This window comes from Pongo abelii, chromosome 16 (genome assembly GCF_028885655.2).
Source record: "Pongo abelii isolate AG06213 chromosome 16, NHGRI_mPonAbe1-v2.0_pri, whole genome shotgun sequence".
NCBI classification, from domain to species: Eukaryota; Metazoa; Chordata; class Mammalia; order Primates; family Hominidae; genus Pongo; species Pongo abelii.
The window spans coordinates 74,464,850-74,482,422 of record NC_072001.2 but is presented as its reverse complement, the minus strand read 5'-3'; the positions used below and the strand labels follow the sequence as shown (position 1 = coordinate 74,482,422).

Genomic DNA, 17,573 nt, shown 5'->3' with positions numbered 1-17,573 from the left:
GCCAGGCTGGTCTCAAATTCCTGACCTTGTGATCTGCCCGCCTCAGCCTCCCAAAGTGCTGGGATTACAGGTGTGAGCCACCACACCCAGCTCCTTTGCCCATTTTTAAGAGTTGTTTTCTTGCTAGTAAGTGGTTTGAGTTTCTTGCATATTTTGGATTTGAGCCCCTGATCTGATGTATGATTTGTAAATATTTTCTCCCAATCTGTGGGTTGTCTTTTCACTCTATTCATTGTTTCTTTTGCTATGCAGAAAGAAGCTTTTTAGTTTGAAATAATCTCATTTGTCTATTTTTGCTTTTGTCTGTGCTTTTGAGGTCATATGCAAGAAATCATCCCCTAGACTAATGTCTAGTAGTGTTTCTCCTATGTTTTCTCCTAGTAGTTGTATAGTTGATACTAAGCATTTTTGAGTCTAATAAAAGAGAGAAACTAGAAAGCCTTAGAATAGTTCAACACTGTGACATTAATACTAGCTCTAAAAGTCTCCTTCAGGAATTGGAGAGACAGAGTGAGAGACAGAGACAGAGAGTGAGACAATGAAAGAGAAAGAGAGAAGTGGGAAGAGAATCATAAGGTTTTTAAAATATAGTTTATATTATATACAATAAAATGCACATAAGTGTATAGTTCAATGGATTTTGATAACTGTATACCCCATGTGTATATAATGCCAATCATGACATAAAACACTACCATCATTCCAGAAGGTTCTATCATTTCCCTTTCCAGCTATAATACTCCTCCCACCTGCATAAGCAAACACTGTTCTGATTTCTATCACCACAGCCTAATTTTTCCTATTATAGAACACCATATAAATGGAATCAGACAGTATGTGCTCTTGTATCTGCCTTATTTTGCTCAACATAAAGTTTTTGAGATTCATCCAGGATTTTACATGTGTCAGTGGTGTGTTCTTTTTTTACTTTGGAGTAATACTCCATTGTATGAATGTACCACAATTTGTTTATTCAGTCTCCTGTTGATGGATATTTGGGTTGTTTCCAGTTTGAAGCTAATATGAAAAAAGGTGCTGTGAACATTCTTGGGCAAATTTTTTTTTATGGCAATATGATTACTTTCATTTCTCTTGAATGAATTAATTTTTATTAAATGATGAAGAAGCTTTTTATAAAAGCTTGCAGAGAAGCAATAATACACATTCTACAGGAAGAAAAAATGCCCACTTTGCATCTTTTCTTTTAGGATAGGACAGGTTCAGAGATATCATCCTATTAAATCTGTACTCCCTCGCTATAAGCTACATCCTCACATCTACAGAACACCCTCATTCCTTTACCATTCTAGACAAACCTTTTCCTTCTCCTTAAAGTAGCATACACTCCTAATATGCCTTCTACATGGCCATTAAAATAAAAGAGAGAGATGGCTATACTCACTGACCACCTGACCACTCTAATTCCCTTCCAGTAGGGTTCCCAACAGCCCATCCTTGTCTTATTTTCTCAGTTATTTCCCTTGACCTCTTGCAATGTTCAGCAGTGTTGACCACCTCTCCTTCTGGAAACCCTTTTCTTGGCTTCCACATACATATGAGTAGAAATTCCTGTAGCCAGACTTTGGGGTTTGAACCTGGCTCTATCACTTACTAGCTAGGTGACCTTGGGCAAGTTAGTTAACTAGTCTAGGCCTTTGTTGTATCTGTAAAATGAAGGTAAAAACTAGTTCCCACCTGATGGGGTAATTGTGAGGATTAAATGAGTCAACGCTTCGAACTGTGCCTATAATATAGTAAGTGCTCAATAATTATCTTGAGTTAAATTTTGTATAAGGTGTAAGGAAGGGGTCCAATTTCTGTTTTCTGCATATGGCTAGCCAGGTTTCTCAACACCATTTATTAAATAGGGAATCCTTTCTCCAGTGCTTGTTTTTGTCAGGTTTGTCAAGATCAGATGGTTGTGGAAGTGTGGCGTTATTTCTGAGGCCTCTGTTCTGTTCCATTCGTTTACATATCAGTTTTGGTACCAGTACCATGCTGTTTTGGTTACTGCAGCCTTGTAGTATAGTTTGAAGTCAGGTAGTGTGATGCCTCCAGCTTTGTTCTTTTTGCTTAAGATTGTCTTGGCTATATGGGCTCTTTTTGGGTTCCATATGAAATGTAAAGTGTTTTTTTCCAAATCTGTGAAGAAAGTCAGTGATAGCTTGATGGGGATAGCATTGAATCTATAAATCACTTTGGGCAGTATGGTCATTTTCACAATATTGATGTTTCCTATCCATGAGCATGGAATGTTTTTCCATTTGTTTGTGTCCTCTCTTATTTCCTTGAGCAGTGGTTTGTAGTTCTCCTTGAAAAGGTCCTTCACATTGCTTGTAAGTTGTATTACTAGGTATTTCATTCTCTTTGTAGCAACTGTGAATGGGAGTTCACTCATGATTTGGCTCTCTGTTTGTCTATTATTGGTGTATAAGAAAGCTTGTGATTTTTGCACATTGATTTTGTATCCTGAGACTTTGCTGAAGTTGCTTATCAGCTTAAGGAGATTTGGGGCTGAGACAATGGGGTTTTCTAAATATACAATCATGTCACCTGCAGACAGAGACAATTTGACATCCTCTCTTCCTATTTTAATACCATTTATTTATTTCTCTTGCCTAATTGCCCTGGCCAGAACTTCCAATACTATGTTGAATAGGAGTGGTGAGAGAGGGCATTCTTGTCTTATGCTGGTTTTCAAAAGGAATGCTTCCAGCTTTTGCCCATTCAGTATGATATTGGCTATGCGTTTGTCATAAATAGCTCTTATTATTCTGAGATACGTTCCATCAATACCTAGTTTATTGAGAGTTTTTAGCATGAAGGGGTGTTGAATTTTATCGAAGGCCTTTTCTGTATCTGTTGAGATAATCATGTGGTTTTTGTCATTGGTTCTCTTTATGTGATGGATTACGTTTATTGATTTGTGTATGTTGAACCAGCCTTGCATCTCAGGGATGAAGTTAACTTGATCATGATGGATAAGCTTTTTGATGTGCTGCTGAATTCAGTTTGCCAGTATTTTATTGAGAATTTTCACATCAATGTTCATCAGGGTTATTGGCCTGAAATTTTCTTTTTTTGTTGTGTCTCTGCCAGGTTTTGATATCAGAATGATGCTGGCCTCATAAAATGAGTTAGGGAGGAGTAATTTGGAATAGTTTCAGAAGGAATGGTACCAGCTCCTCTTTGTACCTCTGGTAGAATTTGCCTGTGAATCCGTATGGTCCTGGGATTTTTTCGGTTGGTAGGCTATTAATTACTGCCTCAATTTCAGACCTTGTTATTGGTATATTCAGGGATTCGACTTCTTCCTGGTTTAGTCTTGGAAGGGTGTATGTGTCCAGGAATTTATCCATTTCTTCTAGATTTTCTAGTTTATTTGCATAGAGGTGTTTATAGTATTCTCTGATGGTAGTTTGTATTTCTGTGGGATTAGTGGTGATCTGCCCTTTATAATTTTTTATTGTGTCTGTTTGATTCTTCTCTCTTTTTTCTTTATTAGTCTGGCTAGCTGTCTATCTATTTTGCTAATCTTTTCAAAAAAACAGTTCCTGGATTCATTGATTTTTTTGAAGCATTTTTCATGTCCCTATCTCCTTCAGTTCTGCTCTGATCTTAGTTATTTCTGGTCTTCTGCTAGCTTTTGAATTTGTTTCCTCTTGCTTCTCTAGTTCTTTTAATTGCAGTGTTAGAGTGTTGATTTTAGCTCTTTCCTGCTTTCTCCTGTGGGCATTTAGTGCTATAAATTTCCCTGTCAACACTGCTTTAGCTGTGTCCTAGAGATTCTGGTACGTTATGTCTTTGTTCTCATTGGTTTCAAACAACTTCTTTATTTCTGCCTTAATTTCGTTATTTACCCAGTAGTTATTCAGGAGAAGGTTGTTCAGTTTCCACGTAGTTGAGCAGTTTTGAGTGAGTTTCTTAATCCTGAGTTCTATTTTGATTGCACTGTGGTCTGAGAGACTGTTATGGTTTCCGTTCTTTTGCATTTGCTGAGGAGTGCCTTACTTCCAATTATGTGGTCAACTTTAAAATAGGTCCGATGTGGTGTTGAGAATAATGTATATTGTGTTAATTTGGGGTGGAGAGTTCTGTAGATGTCTATTAGGTCCACTTGTTCCAGAGCTGAGTTCAAGTCCTGAATATCCTTGTTAATTTTCTGTCTCGTTGATCTGTCTAATATTGACAGTGGAGTGTTAAAGTCTCCCACTATTATTGTGTGGGAGTCTAAGTCCCTTTGTAGGTCTTTAAGAAGTTGTTTTATGAATCTGGATGCTCCTGTACTGGGTGCATATATATTTAGGATAGTTAGCTCTTCTTGTTGCATTGATCCCTTTACCATTATGTAATGCCCTTCTTTGTCTTTTTTGATTTTTGCTAGTTTAAAGTCTGTTTTGTCAGAGACTAGGATTGCAATCCCTGCTTTTTTGGCTTTCCATTTGCTTAGTAAATATTCCTCCATCCCTTTATTTTGAGCCTATGTGTGTCTTAGCACATGAGATGGGTCTCCTGAATACAGTACACTGATGAGTCTTGTCTCTATCCAATTTGCCAGTCTGTGTCTTTTAATTGGGGCATTTAGCCCATTTACATTTAAGATTAATATCGTTATGTGTGAATCTGACCCTGTCATTATGATGCTAGCTGGTTATTTTGCCTGTTAGTTGATTCAGTTTCTTCATGGTGTTGATGGTCTTTACAATTTGGTATGTTTTGGCAGTGGCTGTTACTGGTTTTTCCTTTCCATATTTAGTGCTTCCTTCAGGAGCTCTTGTAAGGCAAGCCTGGTGATGACAAAATCTCTCAGCATTTGCTTGTCTGTAAAGGATTTTATTTCTCCTTCACTTATGAAGCTTAGTTTGGATGGAAATGAAATTCTGGATTGAAAATTCTTTTCTTTAAGAATGTTGAATATTGGCCCCCACTCTCTTCTGGCTTGTAGGGTTTCTGCAGAAAGATTCGCTGTTAGCCTGATGGGCTTCCCTTTGTGGGTAACCTGACCTTTCTCTAGCTGCCTTTAACATTTTTTCCTTCATTTCGACGTTGGTGATTCTGACGATTACGTGTCTTGGGGCTGCTCTTCTCGAGCAGTATCTTTGTGGTGTTCTCTGTATTTCCTGAATTTAAATGTTGGCCTGTCTTGCTAGGTTGGGGAAGTTCTCCTGGATAATATCCTGAAGAGTGTTTTCCAACTTGGTTCCATTCTCCCCATCACCTTCAGGTACACCAATCAAAAATAGGTTTGGTCTTTTCATATAGTCCCATATTTCTTGGAGGCTTTGTTCATTCCTTTTCATTCTTTTTTCTCCAATCTTGTCTTCATGCTGTAATTTCATTAAGTTGATCTTCAATCTCTGACATCCTTTCTTCTGCTTGATTGATTCGGCTATTGATACTTATATATGCTTCATGAAGTTCTTGTGCTGTTTTTCAGCTCCATCAGGTCATTTATATTCTTCTCTAAACTGGTTATTCTAGTTAGCAATTCCTCTAACCTTTTTTCAAGGTTCTTAGCTTCCTTCCGTTGGGTTAGAACATGTTCCTTTAGCTTGGAGGACTTTGTTATTACCCACCTTCTGAAGCCTACTTCTGTCAATTCATCAAACTCATTCTCTGTTCAGTTTTGTTCCCTTGCTGGCAAGGAGCTGTGATCCTTTGGACGAAAAGAGGCCTCTGGTTTTCGGAATTTTCAGCCTTTTTGCACTGATTTTTCCTCATCTTTGTGGATTTATCTACCTTTGTTCTTTGATGTTGGTAACCTTCCTATGTGGTTTTTGCGTGGACGTCCTTTCTGTTGATGTTGATGCTATTCCTTTCTGTTTGTTAGTTTTTCTTCTAACAGTCAGGCCCCTCTGCTGCAGGTTTGCTGGAGTTTGTTGGAGGTCCTCTCCAGATCCTGTTTGCCTAGGTATCACCAGCAGAGGCTGCAGAACAGCAAAGATTGCTTCCTGTTCCTTCCTCTGGAAGCTTTGTCCCAGAGGGACCCCCACTAGATGCCAGCCAGCGCTCTCCTGTATGAGGTGTCTGTTGACCCCTGCTGAGAGGTGTCTCCCAGTCAGGAGGCACAGGGGTCAGGGACCCACTTGAGGAGGCAGTCTGTGCCTTACCAGAGCTTGAGCCCTGTGCTGGGAGATCCGCTGCTCTCTTCAGAGCCAGCAGGCAGGAATGTTTAAGTCTGCTGAAGCTGCGCCCACATCCGCCCCTTCCCCCAGGCACTCTGTCCCAGGGAGATGGGGATTTTGTCTGTAAGCCCCTGAAGGGGGTGTTGCCTTTCCTTCAGCGATGCCCTGCCCAGTGAGGAGGAATCTAGAGAGGCAGTCTGGTTACAGTGGCTTTCCCGAGTTGCGGTGGGCTCTGCCCAGTTCGAACTTCCTGGCAGCTTTGTTTACACTGTGAGGGGAAAACTACCTACTCAAGCCTCAGTAATGGCAGATGCCCCTTCCCCCACCACAAAGCTCAAGCGTCTAAGGTCGACTTCAGACTGCTGTGCTGGCAGCGAGAATTTCAAGCCAGTGGATCTTAGCTTCCTGGGCTCCGTAGGGGTGGGATCTGCTGAGCTAGACCACTTGGCTCCCTGGCTTCAGCCACCTTTCCAGGGGAATGAACAGTTTTGTCTCACTGGCATTCCAGGCGCCACTGGGGTATGAAAAAAAAACTCCTGCAGCTAGCTTGGTGTCTGCCCAAATGACCACCCAGTTTTGTGCTTGAAACCTAGGGCCCTGGTGGTGTAGGCACCCGAGGGAATCTCCTGGTCTGCAGGTTGTGAAGACCATGGCAAAAGCGTAGTATCTAGGCCAGAGTGCACCATTCCTCATGGCACAGTCCTTCACCACTTCCCTTGACTAGGGGAGGGAGTTCCCCAACCCCTTGTGCTTCCTGGGTGATGCAGAGCCCCACCCTGCTTCAGCTCAGCCTCCGTGGGCTGCACCTACTGTCTAACCAGTCCCAGTGTGATGAGCTGGGTACCTCAGTTGGAAATGCAGAAATCACCTGCCTTCTGCGTTGATCTTGCTGGGAGCTGCAGACCGGAGCTGTTCCTACTTGACCATCTTGCCAGCCACCTCTGTTAGTGTTCCACTAGAAACACTGGTGTTCTTTCCCTGCCTCAGTGAAAGCATGAGTTGAGATACAGCTTCTACCAGCCAGGGTCCCCAGGTAATATTAGTGTTCCTCTTATAAGAACACTAATCCTATCAGATCAGGGCCCTGCCCTTAAGACCTCATTTAATCTTAATTAGTTCCTTAGAGTCCCCGTCTTCAAATACGCTGGGGGTTAGGGCTTTAACTTATGAATTTTAGACAGACATAAACATTTAGTCCCTAGCATTCATTGTGCTGTGTGTATTAGCAGAACTTTATAAACCACAATAAGCTTTATTAACATAAGAAATGATATATGGGATGATAATGTCTTGGTGCCTCTCCTACACCTGGATCACCTTCTCAGTGTCCTTTAATGGCTGAGACTCTTTCCCCTGCTTCCTTAATGTAACATACTCCAAAGCTCATTTCCGGGTCCTTGTAAAATCCATTCTGTTATTCTACATTTTCTTGAAGGTCTTATCCACTAATCTCACCAAGGCTGATGACTGCAAGTATGGGTCTACAACCCTAAGATATCTCCCTAAACTTCAGAACCTTGCATCCCTAACCTGTTGGGTCCCACCATTCATTCAGACTCAACATATACAAAACCAAAGTCATCATTTTGTTTTCACAAAGAGGTTGCCCTCTGGGCTTTGTCCTCAATGATATGCTCATCCCCAAAGCAAACACGGCCTAGTCTTGCCAGGTATCCCCTGGCATGTACAAGAGAGCTCTGAGAATGGATCTTGTGGGGGGCATTCCAGATCCACTCCCAGTGAAATAGAAACTGCCTCTCATTTCCCTAAGGTCTGCCCCTTCCACTCTGAACATTCACAGTGATTATGGATTATCTATGCACAGGGGTGGGCTGTGGGAATGAGAGTGCCTATGAATAAAGCCGCTTCATTAAAACATGAACACTAATTCCAGGCCCACCAGCACTTAGTCATAAGCCTCCCTCCCTCATATCTTACAGTTCTGATAATATTGTCTATGTGTTTATCTGACAGTGCCCCCTGCCCCATCATGCCCCACCATGGTGTCTGTGTTGGGGCAGACCGCTGGACTGGCAGAGGAATCAGAAGCACACAAGGGGTAGATCTTGACTGAAGTGGCTCAGGGCTCTGTGGATATCAGACTGTGTGGTGGCACCTTTAATATTCCCTGGAGCAACATCTACTATTCTTGCAAACAACCTAATAAAAGTCACCTGGACTTAACGAGGAAGGCATTCAGGGAATTTCACTGGAGCTTCCTGCCTGCTAGTCACTAGGGCCAGCCACAAATATTCCATTTCTCCTCCTTTGAGCACATAGTGGGAGGGTACCTCGCTTCCCCCTTGGAAGTTAGGTGTGATTTGTAACTTGCTTTGGCCAATCAGATGTGAGCAGAAACAATGTGGATCAATTCTAATTGAAGCTTTAAGAACCTGAGTCTGTATGGCTGGCTATTATTAAGTCAAAAATAATAAGATGCTGGCAAGGTTGTGGAGAAAAAGGAACACTTATACACTGTTGGTGGGAGTGTAAATTAGTTCACCCATTGCAGAAGACACTGTGGCAATTCCTCAAAGACCTAGAGACAGAAATACCATTCAGCCCAGCAATCCCATTTCTGGGTATATACCCAAAGGAATATAAATAATTCTATTATAAAGACACATGCATGCATTATGAACATATGCATGTGTGTTCTTTCATTGGCACTATTCACAATAGTAAAGACATGGAATCAACCTAAATGCCCATCAATGATAAACTTGATAAAGAAAATGTCGTATATATACACCATGGAATACTATACAGCCATAAAAAAGAATGAGATCATGTCCTTTGCAGGGACATGGATGGAGCTGGAGGCCATTATCCCTAGCAAACTAATTCAGGAACAGAAAACCAAATACTGCATATTCTCACTTATAAGTGGGAGCTAAATGAGGAGAATACATGGACACAGAGAGGGGAACAACACACACTGGGGCCTATCAGAGGGCAGAGACTGCGAGGAGGGAGAGGATCAGGAAAAATAACTAATGGATACTAGGCTGAATAACTGGGTGATGAAATAATCTGTATGACAACCCCCCATGACATGTTTGCCAATGTAATAAACCTGTACATCCTGCACATGTACCCCTGAACTTAAAGTAAACGTTAGGAAAAAAAAAAAAAAAAAAAAGAATTTGAGCCTGGATCACTTGTTGCCTTTCCCTGCCTCAGTGAAATCATGAGTTGAGATACAGCTTCTACCAGCCTGGGTCCCCAGGTAAGCAAAATACACCCACCCTTACACATGGAAGGTGAACAGGAGGCAAGCTTTTGTCATGTTAAGTCATTTGGATTTGGGGGTTATTTGTTACTGTAACATAAGCCAGCCACTGCTGACAGATACAATCACTGTTCATGTCAGCAGTTGGCGACCTTCACTTTCTGACTCAGCCTCCCATCTGGCTTTTCAGTTGCCACTCTCTTTAGTTCAGCTTCAGGGACACAGAGTGCACTCAAGCTACCCAAACATAAAGCTGCCCCCTAGCAGTTTTAAGGATTAAAACTGATACCTGATGCCCTATAGCCTACAGCAACCCAGCAAAATTCCAGTCTCATGATGCAGCCCCATTACCCTTGGCATGAAAACAGGTAGAATTTTCTCCAATCTCAGCACCTAAACAAGTGGCTTCCTATGAAACTGCCCATGCTAGGTGGAATGGACATATAAATTTATTGTCCAAGACAGAGAGTGAAAGGGGACTGGGACAACAGGTATAAACTATCATTGTCCTGGGTGAATTGGGATGCATGGGCACCCTAATTCCACTTTTGCCATCTTTACAGTAATAGGTCCCGGGCTATGAGAAAAACTCCTGGAGGCATTATCTAAGGATAGGTCACCAGATCCAGGAAATGCAATTAAAGGCTTAAGAAGAACCATCTGGTAAAATTAATGTGTTTATCAGAGAGTATACTCTGCTTTTACTATTCTATGTGGCATTGCACTCAATGAGTGCAGCTGTTTCCCAAAGTAGGCACATGTGAATAGCAGTAGACATCTAAACAAAACCAAGAGCCCGATGCAAAATCCAGCTGTAAAGCATGAACACCCTGCAGAAACATTAGCAGTGTCTTCCTCCCGCCGATCAGCCCGGGAGCCATTTAAGAGGAGGAAGGATAAAATCAAGAAAACAATCTTAGCGGCAAAAAGAATTATTTAAACAAAGCCAAAGTAAACTCGACTTCAGTGACCATAGGCTTCCTCTCTCCTTCTAGGCATGTGAAAAATATCAATGTCAGTGACCATTTTAAAAGACTGCATTATTTTCTAGTAACACATTGTAAAGGATAGCTGATTAATCCACATTAGGATGCTAATTAGTTGATTCAACATCTCAGTGGCTTCCAGTAAAGAAGTATGCACTGATTTTGGTACAGGAATGTTTTCCTGTCTGTCTCAATCCCCACTTCCCTATCTCCTCTTTATGTGTTGTGGGTCCCCTACCATAGGGTTCGTCACATGACCTGAGCTAACCCAAGTACCCCATCCCCCAAACTAGGTTCCAGGGATGGGAACAGGATCCAAACAAGACCATGGTATAGTCTGTCTGGGATTGGAACAGTCACTAGGTATATTAGTTTCCTAGGACTGATGTAATATATCACACAAACTGGTTGGCGTCCTGTTGAACACAAACAAGAGAAATGTATTCTCTCACAGTTCTGGAGGCCAGAAATCCAAAATCAATGTGTTGGTAGGGTCACTCTCCCTCCAAAGTCTCTGGAGGAAGGATCCTTCCACGCATCTTCCTGGTTTCTGGAAGTTGCTGACAATCCTTGGCGTTCCTAGGCTCATAGCTGCATCACTTTAGTCTCTGCCTCTGCCTTCACTTGGGCTGTCTTCCCCCTGTCTGTGTCTTCCCATGGTGCTCTCTGTGTGGGTCCCCAGTCACAGTGGATTAGGGCCTATTCTACTCTACTGTGACCTCTTCTAAACTTATATCTTAATTAGATCTGCAAAGACCCTCTTTCCAAAAAAGGTTACATCACAGGTACCAGGGGTACACTTTTTTTTTTTTTTTTTTTGGAGATGGAGTTTTGCTCTTGTTGCCCAGGCTGGAGTGCAATGGCGCCATCTTGGCTCACTGCAACCTCTGCCTCCCGGGTTCAAGCGATTCTCCTGCCTCAGCCTCCCAAGTAGCTGGGATTACAGGCATGCGCCACCACACCCAGGTAATTTTTTCTATTTTTAGTAGAGATGGGGTTTCACCATGTTGGTCAGGCTGGTCTCGAACTCCCGACCTCAGGTGATCAACCTGCCTCAGCCTCCCAAAGTGCTGGGATTACAGGCGTGAGCCACCGCAGCTGGCCTAGGGGTACCTTTAATAAATCTTTTTGGGGCTGCAATTCAGCCCACAAGACCAGGTGAGAGAGTCCCTCCCACTATGATTGCAAGCTCAAACCCACGGTAAGCCTGCTCGCCTGCCTGAGACGGAAGTAAACAGAATCTAGAGATGGAGAAAGATGAGAAAGGCAGGGTCCTAATGTTACTGATTCCCTGGAATGCAGCCACATTTGAATCCCAGGCCACCTCTTGCATTTCCCAGTAACATGACCAACAAAATACCTTTCTGATCAAAATGTATTTAGTTTGGGTTTCTGTCACTTACAACCAAGAGTTCCAATTAATATATCCACCAATGAATAATGCTCTGTAATGTGAATTCAACTAGTTTCCCATAATCTGGGTGGGAGAGAGAGGATGGAAATATTTGTGAAAAAGATTGGCCATGGGCTGATAACTAATGGAATTAAGTGGGTACATAGGAGCTTATCACACTATTATACTATTCTCCCTACTTTTACCTATGTTTGAAATTTTCCAAAAAATCAGTGAAATCAAATGTTCAAAAAATAAGTTCTTTCAGGTCTTAAAGTCTAGCACAAATCAGAGGGGAAACAAATAACAGAAAAAGTAGACTCATACATAAGCCAGACAATAGCAGGCATTCACATGTAATACATGAAAACATTAGCGAAGTTTTCCTTGTGGTTTGCATAGGGCTATCAATATTAGATCTGCATCTACCAGACCTCAAGGTCTTAGACAACAACAGCTGTCTGATGGCCACCTCAGACCACACAGAAAAGGTCTGGCAAGGCAGCTTCTGCTCCTGGGGAAATTACAGAACGCACACTGCTCAGTGTAGTGTGGAATTCATCTTTCCCCCCAGGTAATCGCAATAAAGCAGCTATTATCCACAGCCAGCCATAAAGCAAGGGTGCAGCTCAGAAAAAAGACAGGGTCACTTCTTCTCTAAATGTTCACTGAAAAGCATTATTGTTCTGACACAAGAATATATTTCATGATTTATCAAATACCCCTGATTCTGTCCCTCGATGTAGGCTAGAGTCATCCCCTCTTAGATGAGAGGTTCTCTACCCTAGCTACCCATAAGAATCACCTGGGATCTTTAAGAAATCCTGATGTTCAGGCTGCATCCCAGACCAATTAAATCACAATCTCTGGGGAAGGGTCTAGGCATCAGTGTCTCTAGGAGGCTCCTCAGTGATTCTAAAGAGCAACCAGGGCTGAGAACCACTGCGCTGGACAGACCTACATCTGTGAGCCAGTTGAGGCAGTTGCTCACTTTGGATACATGCCTCACTTCTCTAAGGCATCTGCTACTATCAGTTGGAGCAAACTCACTTCTGGATCTACTCTAGTGACTAGATCTCAATCAATCCAGAACCTTGTTCCTTCCTCTTTGTATTAGTTTCCTAGAGCTGCATGACAAAATATCATAACCTTGATGACTTCAAACAAGAGAAATTTATTCTCACGGTTCTAGAGGCTGGCAGTGCAAAATCAAGGTGTTGGCAGGACCATGCCCACTTTGAAGGCTCTAGGCAAGGATGCTTCCTTGTCTCTTCCTAGCTCTTGGTGGCTGCCAGCAATCCTTGGTGTTACCTTGTAGAAGCATCACTCCAATCTCTGTCTTCATCATCACTTGGCATCCTCCCTGTATGTCTGTGTCCTTTCTCCTCCTCTTCTTCTTTTTTTTTGTTTTTTGTTTTTTTGAGATGGAGTTGCACTCTTGTTGCCCAGGCTGCAGTGCAATGGCGTGATCTCACCTCACCACAACCTCCACTTCCCAGGTTCAAGCGATTCTCCTGCCTCAGCCTCCCAAGTAGCTGGGATTACAGGCATGCACCACCATGCCAGGCTAATTTTCTATTTTTTAGTAGAGACGGGGTTTCTCCATGTTGGTCAGGCTGGTCTCGAACTCCTGACCTCAGGTGATCCACCTGCCTTGACCTCCCAACTTTCTCCTCTTATCAGAACACAAGTCATTCCAGATTAAGAGCCCACCCTATTCCAATATGAACTCAACATAACTGATTACATCTGCAATGACTCTATTTCCAAATAAGGTCACATTCTAAGGTTCCAGGAAGAATACCAATTTGGGTGGTGGGTGGGAGCAGTATTTAACCCAGTGCACTCTTCCTCACCCATATTAAGTGAGTATTACACTTTGTCTTCACCAGAATGCATGTAAGACATAGCTAATTGGGAGTACAATGCCTTTAAGACGTTTTATTTTGAAACCATTTTAGATTTATAGGAAAGTTACAAAGATAGTACAAAAGTTCCTGTATACCCTTTACCCAGCTTCGCATAATGTTAACATGTTACAAAACCATTTATAGGCTGGGTGCGGTGGCTCATGTCTGTAATCCCAGTACTTTGGGAGGCTGAGGCGGGTGGATCACTTGAGGTCAGGAGTTCGAGGCCAGCCTGGCCAACATGGCAAAACCCCACCTCTACTAAAAATACAAAAATTAGCCAGGCGTAGTGTTGCACACCTGTAATCCCAGCTACTCAGGAGGCTAAGGCAGGAGAATTGCTTGAACCCGGGAGGCAGAGGTTGCAGTGAGCTGAGATCACACCACCGCACTCCAGCCTGGGCAACAGCACAAGACTCCACCTCAACAACAAAACAAAAACAAAAACAAAAAACAAACCATTTATAAAAACTAAGACATTAACGCTGGTACAATACTATTAACTAAACTGTACACTTTATGCCTATTTCACCAGGTTTTCCAACAATGCCCTTTTTCTGTTTCAGGATCCAAATCAGGATACCACCTTAAATTTAACATAATGCTCTTAAAAATGAAAAAGGTCAGAACCAAGCTCTATCCACAGAATCAAATCAAAATTTCACTTTGGCATCCTTCTTTTGCTCACCCTTCACCCTGTTCCCCAACCCTTGTATGTGCACTCAGCTAGCTCTATATTTCCTCTGTACATCCTTCCTGCTTGAATTTGATAGTCTCAATTTTTCAGTCAAGTTAGTTCTTAACAATTTTGAGGTCATGGGACCACTCGGAGAATCTAATAGAAGCTATGGAGTCTCTGAGAACACTGCACAGATAAAAACAATTTAGCATCCAATTTCAGAGCAGTCAGATACTAATCCACTTCCCTCCTCCCTAAGGGCTTCTATCTAAGTATAGAACCACCTTGCACAGTTTGGCTTCCCCAGGCATTGATTCTGCAATGAAATTATCACAACTCACTATCAATCCCTCTTCCAAGGCAATTTCTCCAGATCCTGGACATAGCGCAGTGCTCCATACTCTGGGTCTTGGCCAACCTTAGCTGTCCCAGCCACTGCCTCGGGCTGAGGCTGAGAAGGGCTGGCTGGGCAGAGCTCTTCCACTGGGCCCTGAAGGCAGCTGGACTCCCTCTCCAGCCAACTTGGTTGTGAGCATAGAACCCCTACAAGTTCTGCTTGACCCAACACCTCTTCTGAGCCCACTTTCTCCAGGGGTGGGAAGAAATATCTCAGAATGTTAAAACTTCTTAGTCCGCAAGCCATGTTATCATCTGGATTTCAACAAAGAAAAGTGACTCCAGCATGCAGAGTGGGATCAACTTGCTCTACCAACTCTGGATCTTCTGTCATTTGGAAATGACGGGGATCTTGGACTCACGAGCAATGCCTGCCTACTATTATCTTTGGAATCAGCATGTGAGGCCCCCTACAGGTGAGAACCACACAACTGTACAACCCCACATGTTCTCTTAAGCTCCCATACTAGCCCTTGTAGCAGGAACCAAGGAAAAGGAAACTCCATCTGCACTCACGGCTCACAACTTTATGTTTGAACCTCTTCTCCAACTGATTCCTTGAACCCTGTTCTGTCCCCCTCACCCTGCCATCCTTGGATGTTGCTTGTTTCCTTCAGTGCCTCATCCATCTGACTCATGCTGAAGATGGTCCAGGTGTCACCTGAGCTATGCTACCTTTGGTAAAGACCCATGCAGGCTTCTCTTTGCCCTGGAGTCACACTTTCTCCCCTATTGACACCCCAGCCAGGATCACACCAATACCTCCAACATCAATCAGAAGTCAGCAACAATGGAAAATAGACTAAAGTAATTTCTATGGACAGGGCTGGGTCTATTCTTACCTTCTGCAAATGGTTCCCACTCATAAAACCGGCCCATGAATGGCTTGTTGTTGTAGGATGCACACTGTACCTCCCGGATACTTCTACTGCTTTCTGGACATACCTAATAAAGCAGATATTAAATATGCAATTAGTGTCCATACTTTTCATAGCTCCAGGATACATTTCCAAACCCTGGATACCTTTCCAACTTTATTTATTTTTTATTTTTATTCTTTTTTTTTTTTTTTTGAGATGGAGTCTCACTCTTGTCGCCCAGGCTGGAGTGCAGTGGCCCAATCTCGGCTCACTGCAACCTCCACCTCCCAGGTTCAAGTGATTCTCCTGCCTCAGCCTCCCAAGTAGCTGGGATTACAGGCACCTACCACCACACCTGGCTAATTTTCGTATTTTTTGTAGAGATGGGCTTTCACCATGTTGGCCAGGCTGGTCTTGAACTCCTGACCTCAGGTGATCCACCCGCCTCAGCCTCCCAAAGTGCTGGGATTACAGGCGTGAGCCACCGCGCCCAGCCTCTTTCCAACTTTAAATACCAGCTCTCTTCTACCTAAACTACTGGGTTCCTGAACATTTGCTCATAAGCTGCATCAAAAAGTTTAAATGCAGATCCCCAGGCTTCACGTATACCAACTCAGAATCGTTATAGGGGCAAGAAACTTTTAACAAGCTCCCCAGGTTATTTTTTTGCACACTATAATTTGAAAACCACTGATATAAACCTTCTACTCCTGACAAGTCAGTTTACTCCATTCGTTCAAAGAGGCCATCCACTTCTGTTTGACTTTGTTCATGCCATTCCCCTTGCATGGAACAGTAGCCACAGCAGACATGTTCAGAGCCCTTACCTTTGCCAGGCACTACTTTAAACATGTTCCACATATGAACTCATTTAATCTTCACAACAACCAATAAGGTAAACACTGTAGTTTTACAGATTTTTCATGAGAGCAACTGAGGCATGGAGGAGTCACACAGCCAGTGAGGTGTAGGGCCTGGATTTAAACGCAAGCAGCCTGGTTCCCACCAGGCTGTCTCTCATTGTCCACCCCATCTTCTCTAAATTCTAGTCTAAATTCTGTCCCACCTAAAGCAGGAATTTCCGACCTTCTGCATGCAAAACAATCACCCAGAGGTCTTTTTGGAAATGCAAACTTCTGGATCCCTCCCTTAAGGATTATTATTCAGTAAATCTGGGATGAGATCCAGAGATCTGTATTTTATCAAGTTTATCCAGGTGATTCTGATGCACTAGACTACTCAAGGAAAACATACTGCTCCCTCTGGCTTATCTCTTCCTCATTTATAAATGGTAAATATGAGCAAAGTGTGGCATAAAGTAAATAAGTAGGAAACAGAAAATAATAAGATCAGAATCTCTAATTCATATTGTGGATAAAGTATGATCTAGCTTTGTTGAACCCAAGCTATACTTTGTTTGAGAGAGAGAGAGAGAGAGAGAGAGAGTGAGTGAGTGTGTGTGTGTGTGTGTGTGTGTGTGTGTGTGTGTGTGTGTGTGAATAATCAGAAGGAAAAGGAGCCTGGCCCCTGAAACATTAAACAGTACTGTGTAGAAGAAGTCTCTGGAATAGACTGCTAATAGGATAGTTCAAAGTCTTCAAGGATTTGTAGAGAAATCTACTGTATGTATCAGAAATATTAGGTCTCCTGGAAGATGAGGGACCAAAGGACTGAAAACAGGTGTGAGGGTAAACATCTCCTGCTTGATTAAGGACAGTCGCAGTTGGGGAGGCTGCTGGTACAAATGCCCAGCGTGGTCATTACCCTGCTGTGGCCTGAGCCGAACCATATGGAGCAAGAAGCCCTCTAAAGCAGAAAATGATGGAAACTGGTAGGAAAAAACAGGCAGGGTGAACAAGCAGGATGGGCTGAGCTCTGACAATCAGTGAGAGGCAGACAGGCCACAGAAGTCTGTCTCCTAAGGGCTCTGGAAGCCAACCTGCTGGCAACCCTAAAGCTGGGCCCATGTAAGCTTCCAGCAACACCAGCTGT

General features: G+C 42.9%; 1 protein-coding gene across 2 annotated transcripts in view; it reads right to left on the bottom strand.

Annotated features, from left to right (window-relative positions):
* THSD4 (thrombospondin type 1 domain containing 4) overlaps positions 1-17,573 on the bottom strand; it is a 680,304-nt gene that overhangs the window by 522,514 nt on the left and 140,217 nt on the right. For both annotated transcript variants that reach the window (XM_024232473.3, XM_063716704.1), the window contains exon 6: positions 15,564-15,666. In XM_024232473.3, coding sequence (XP_024088241.3) covers positions 15,564-15,666 — 103 coding nt within the window. The remainder of the gene's footprint in view (positions 1-15,563; positions 15,667-17,573) is intronic.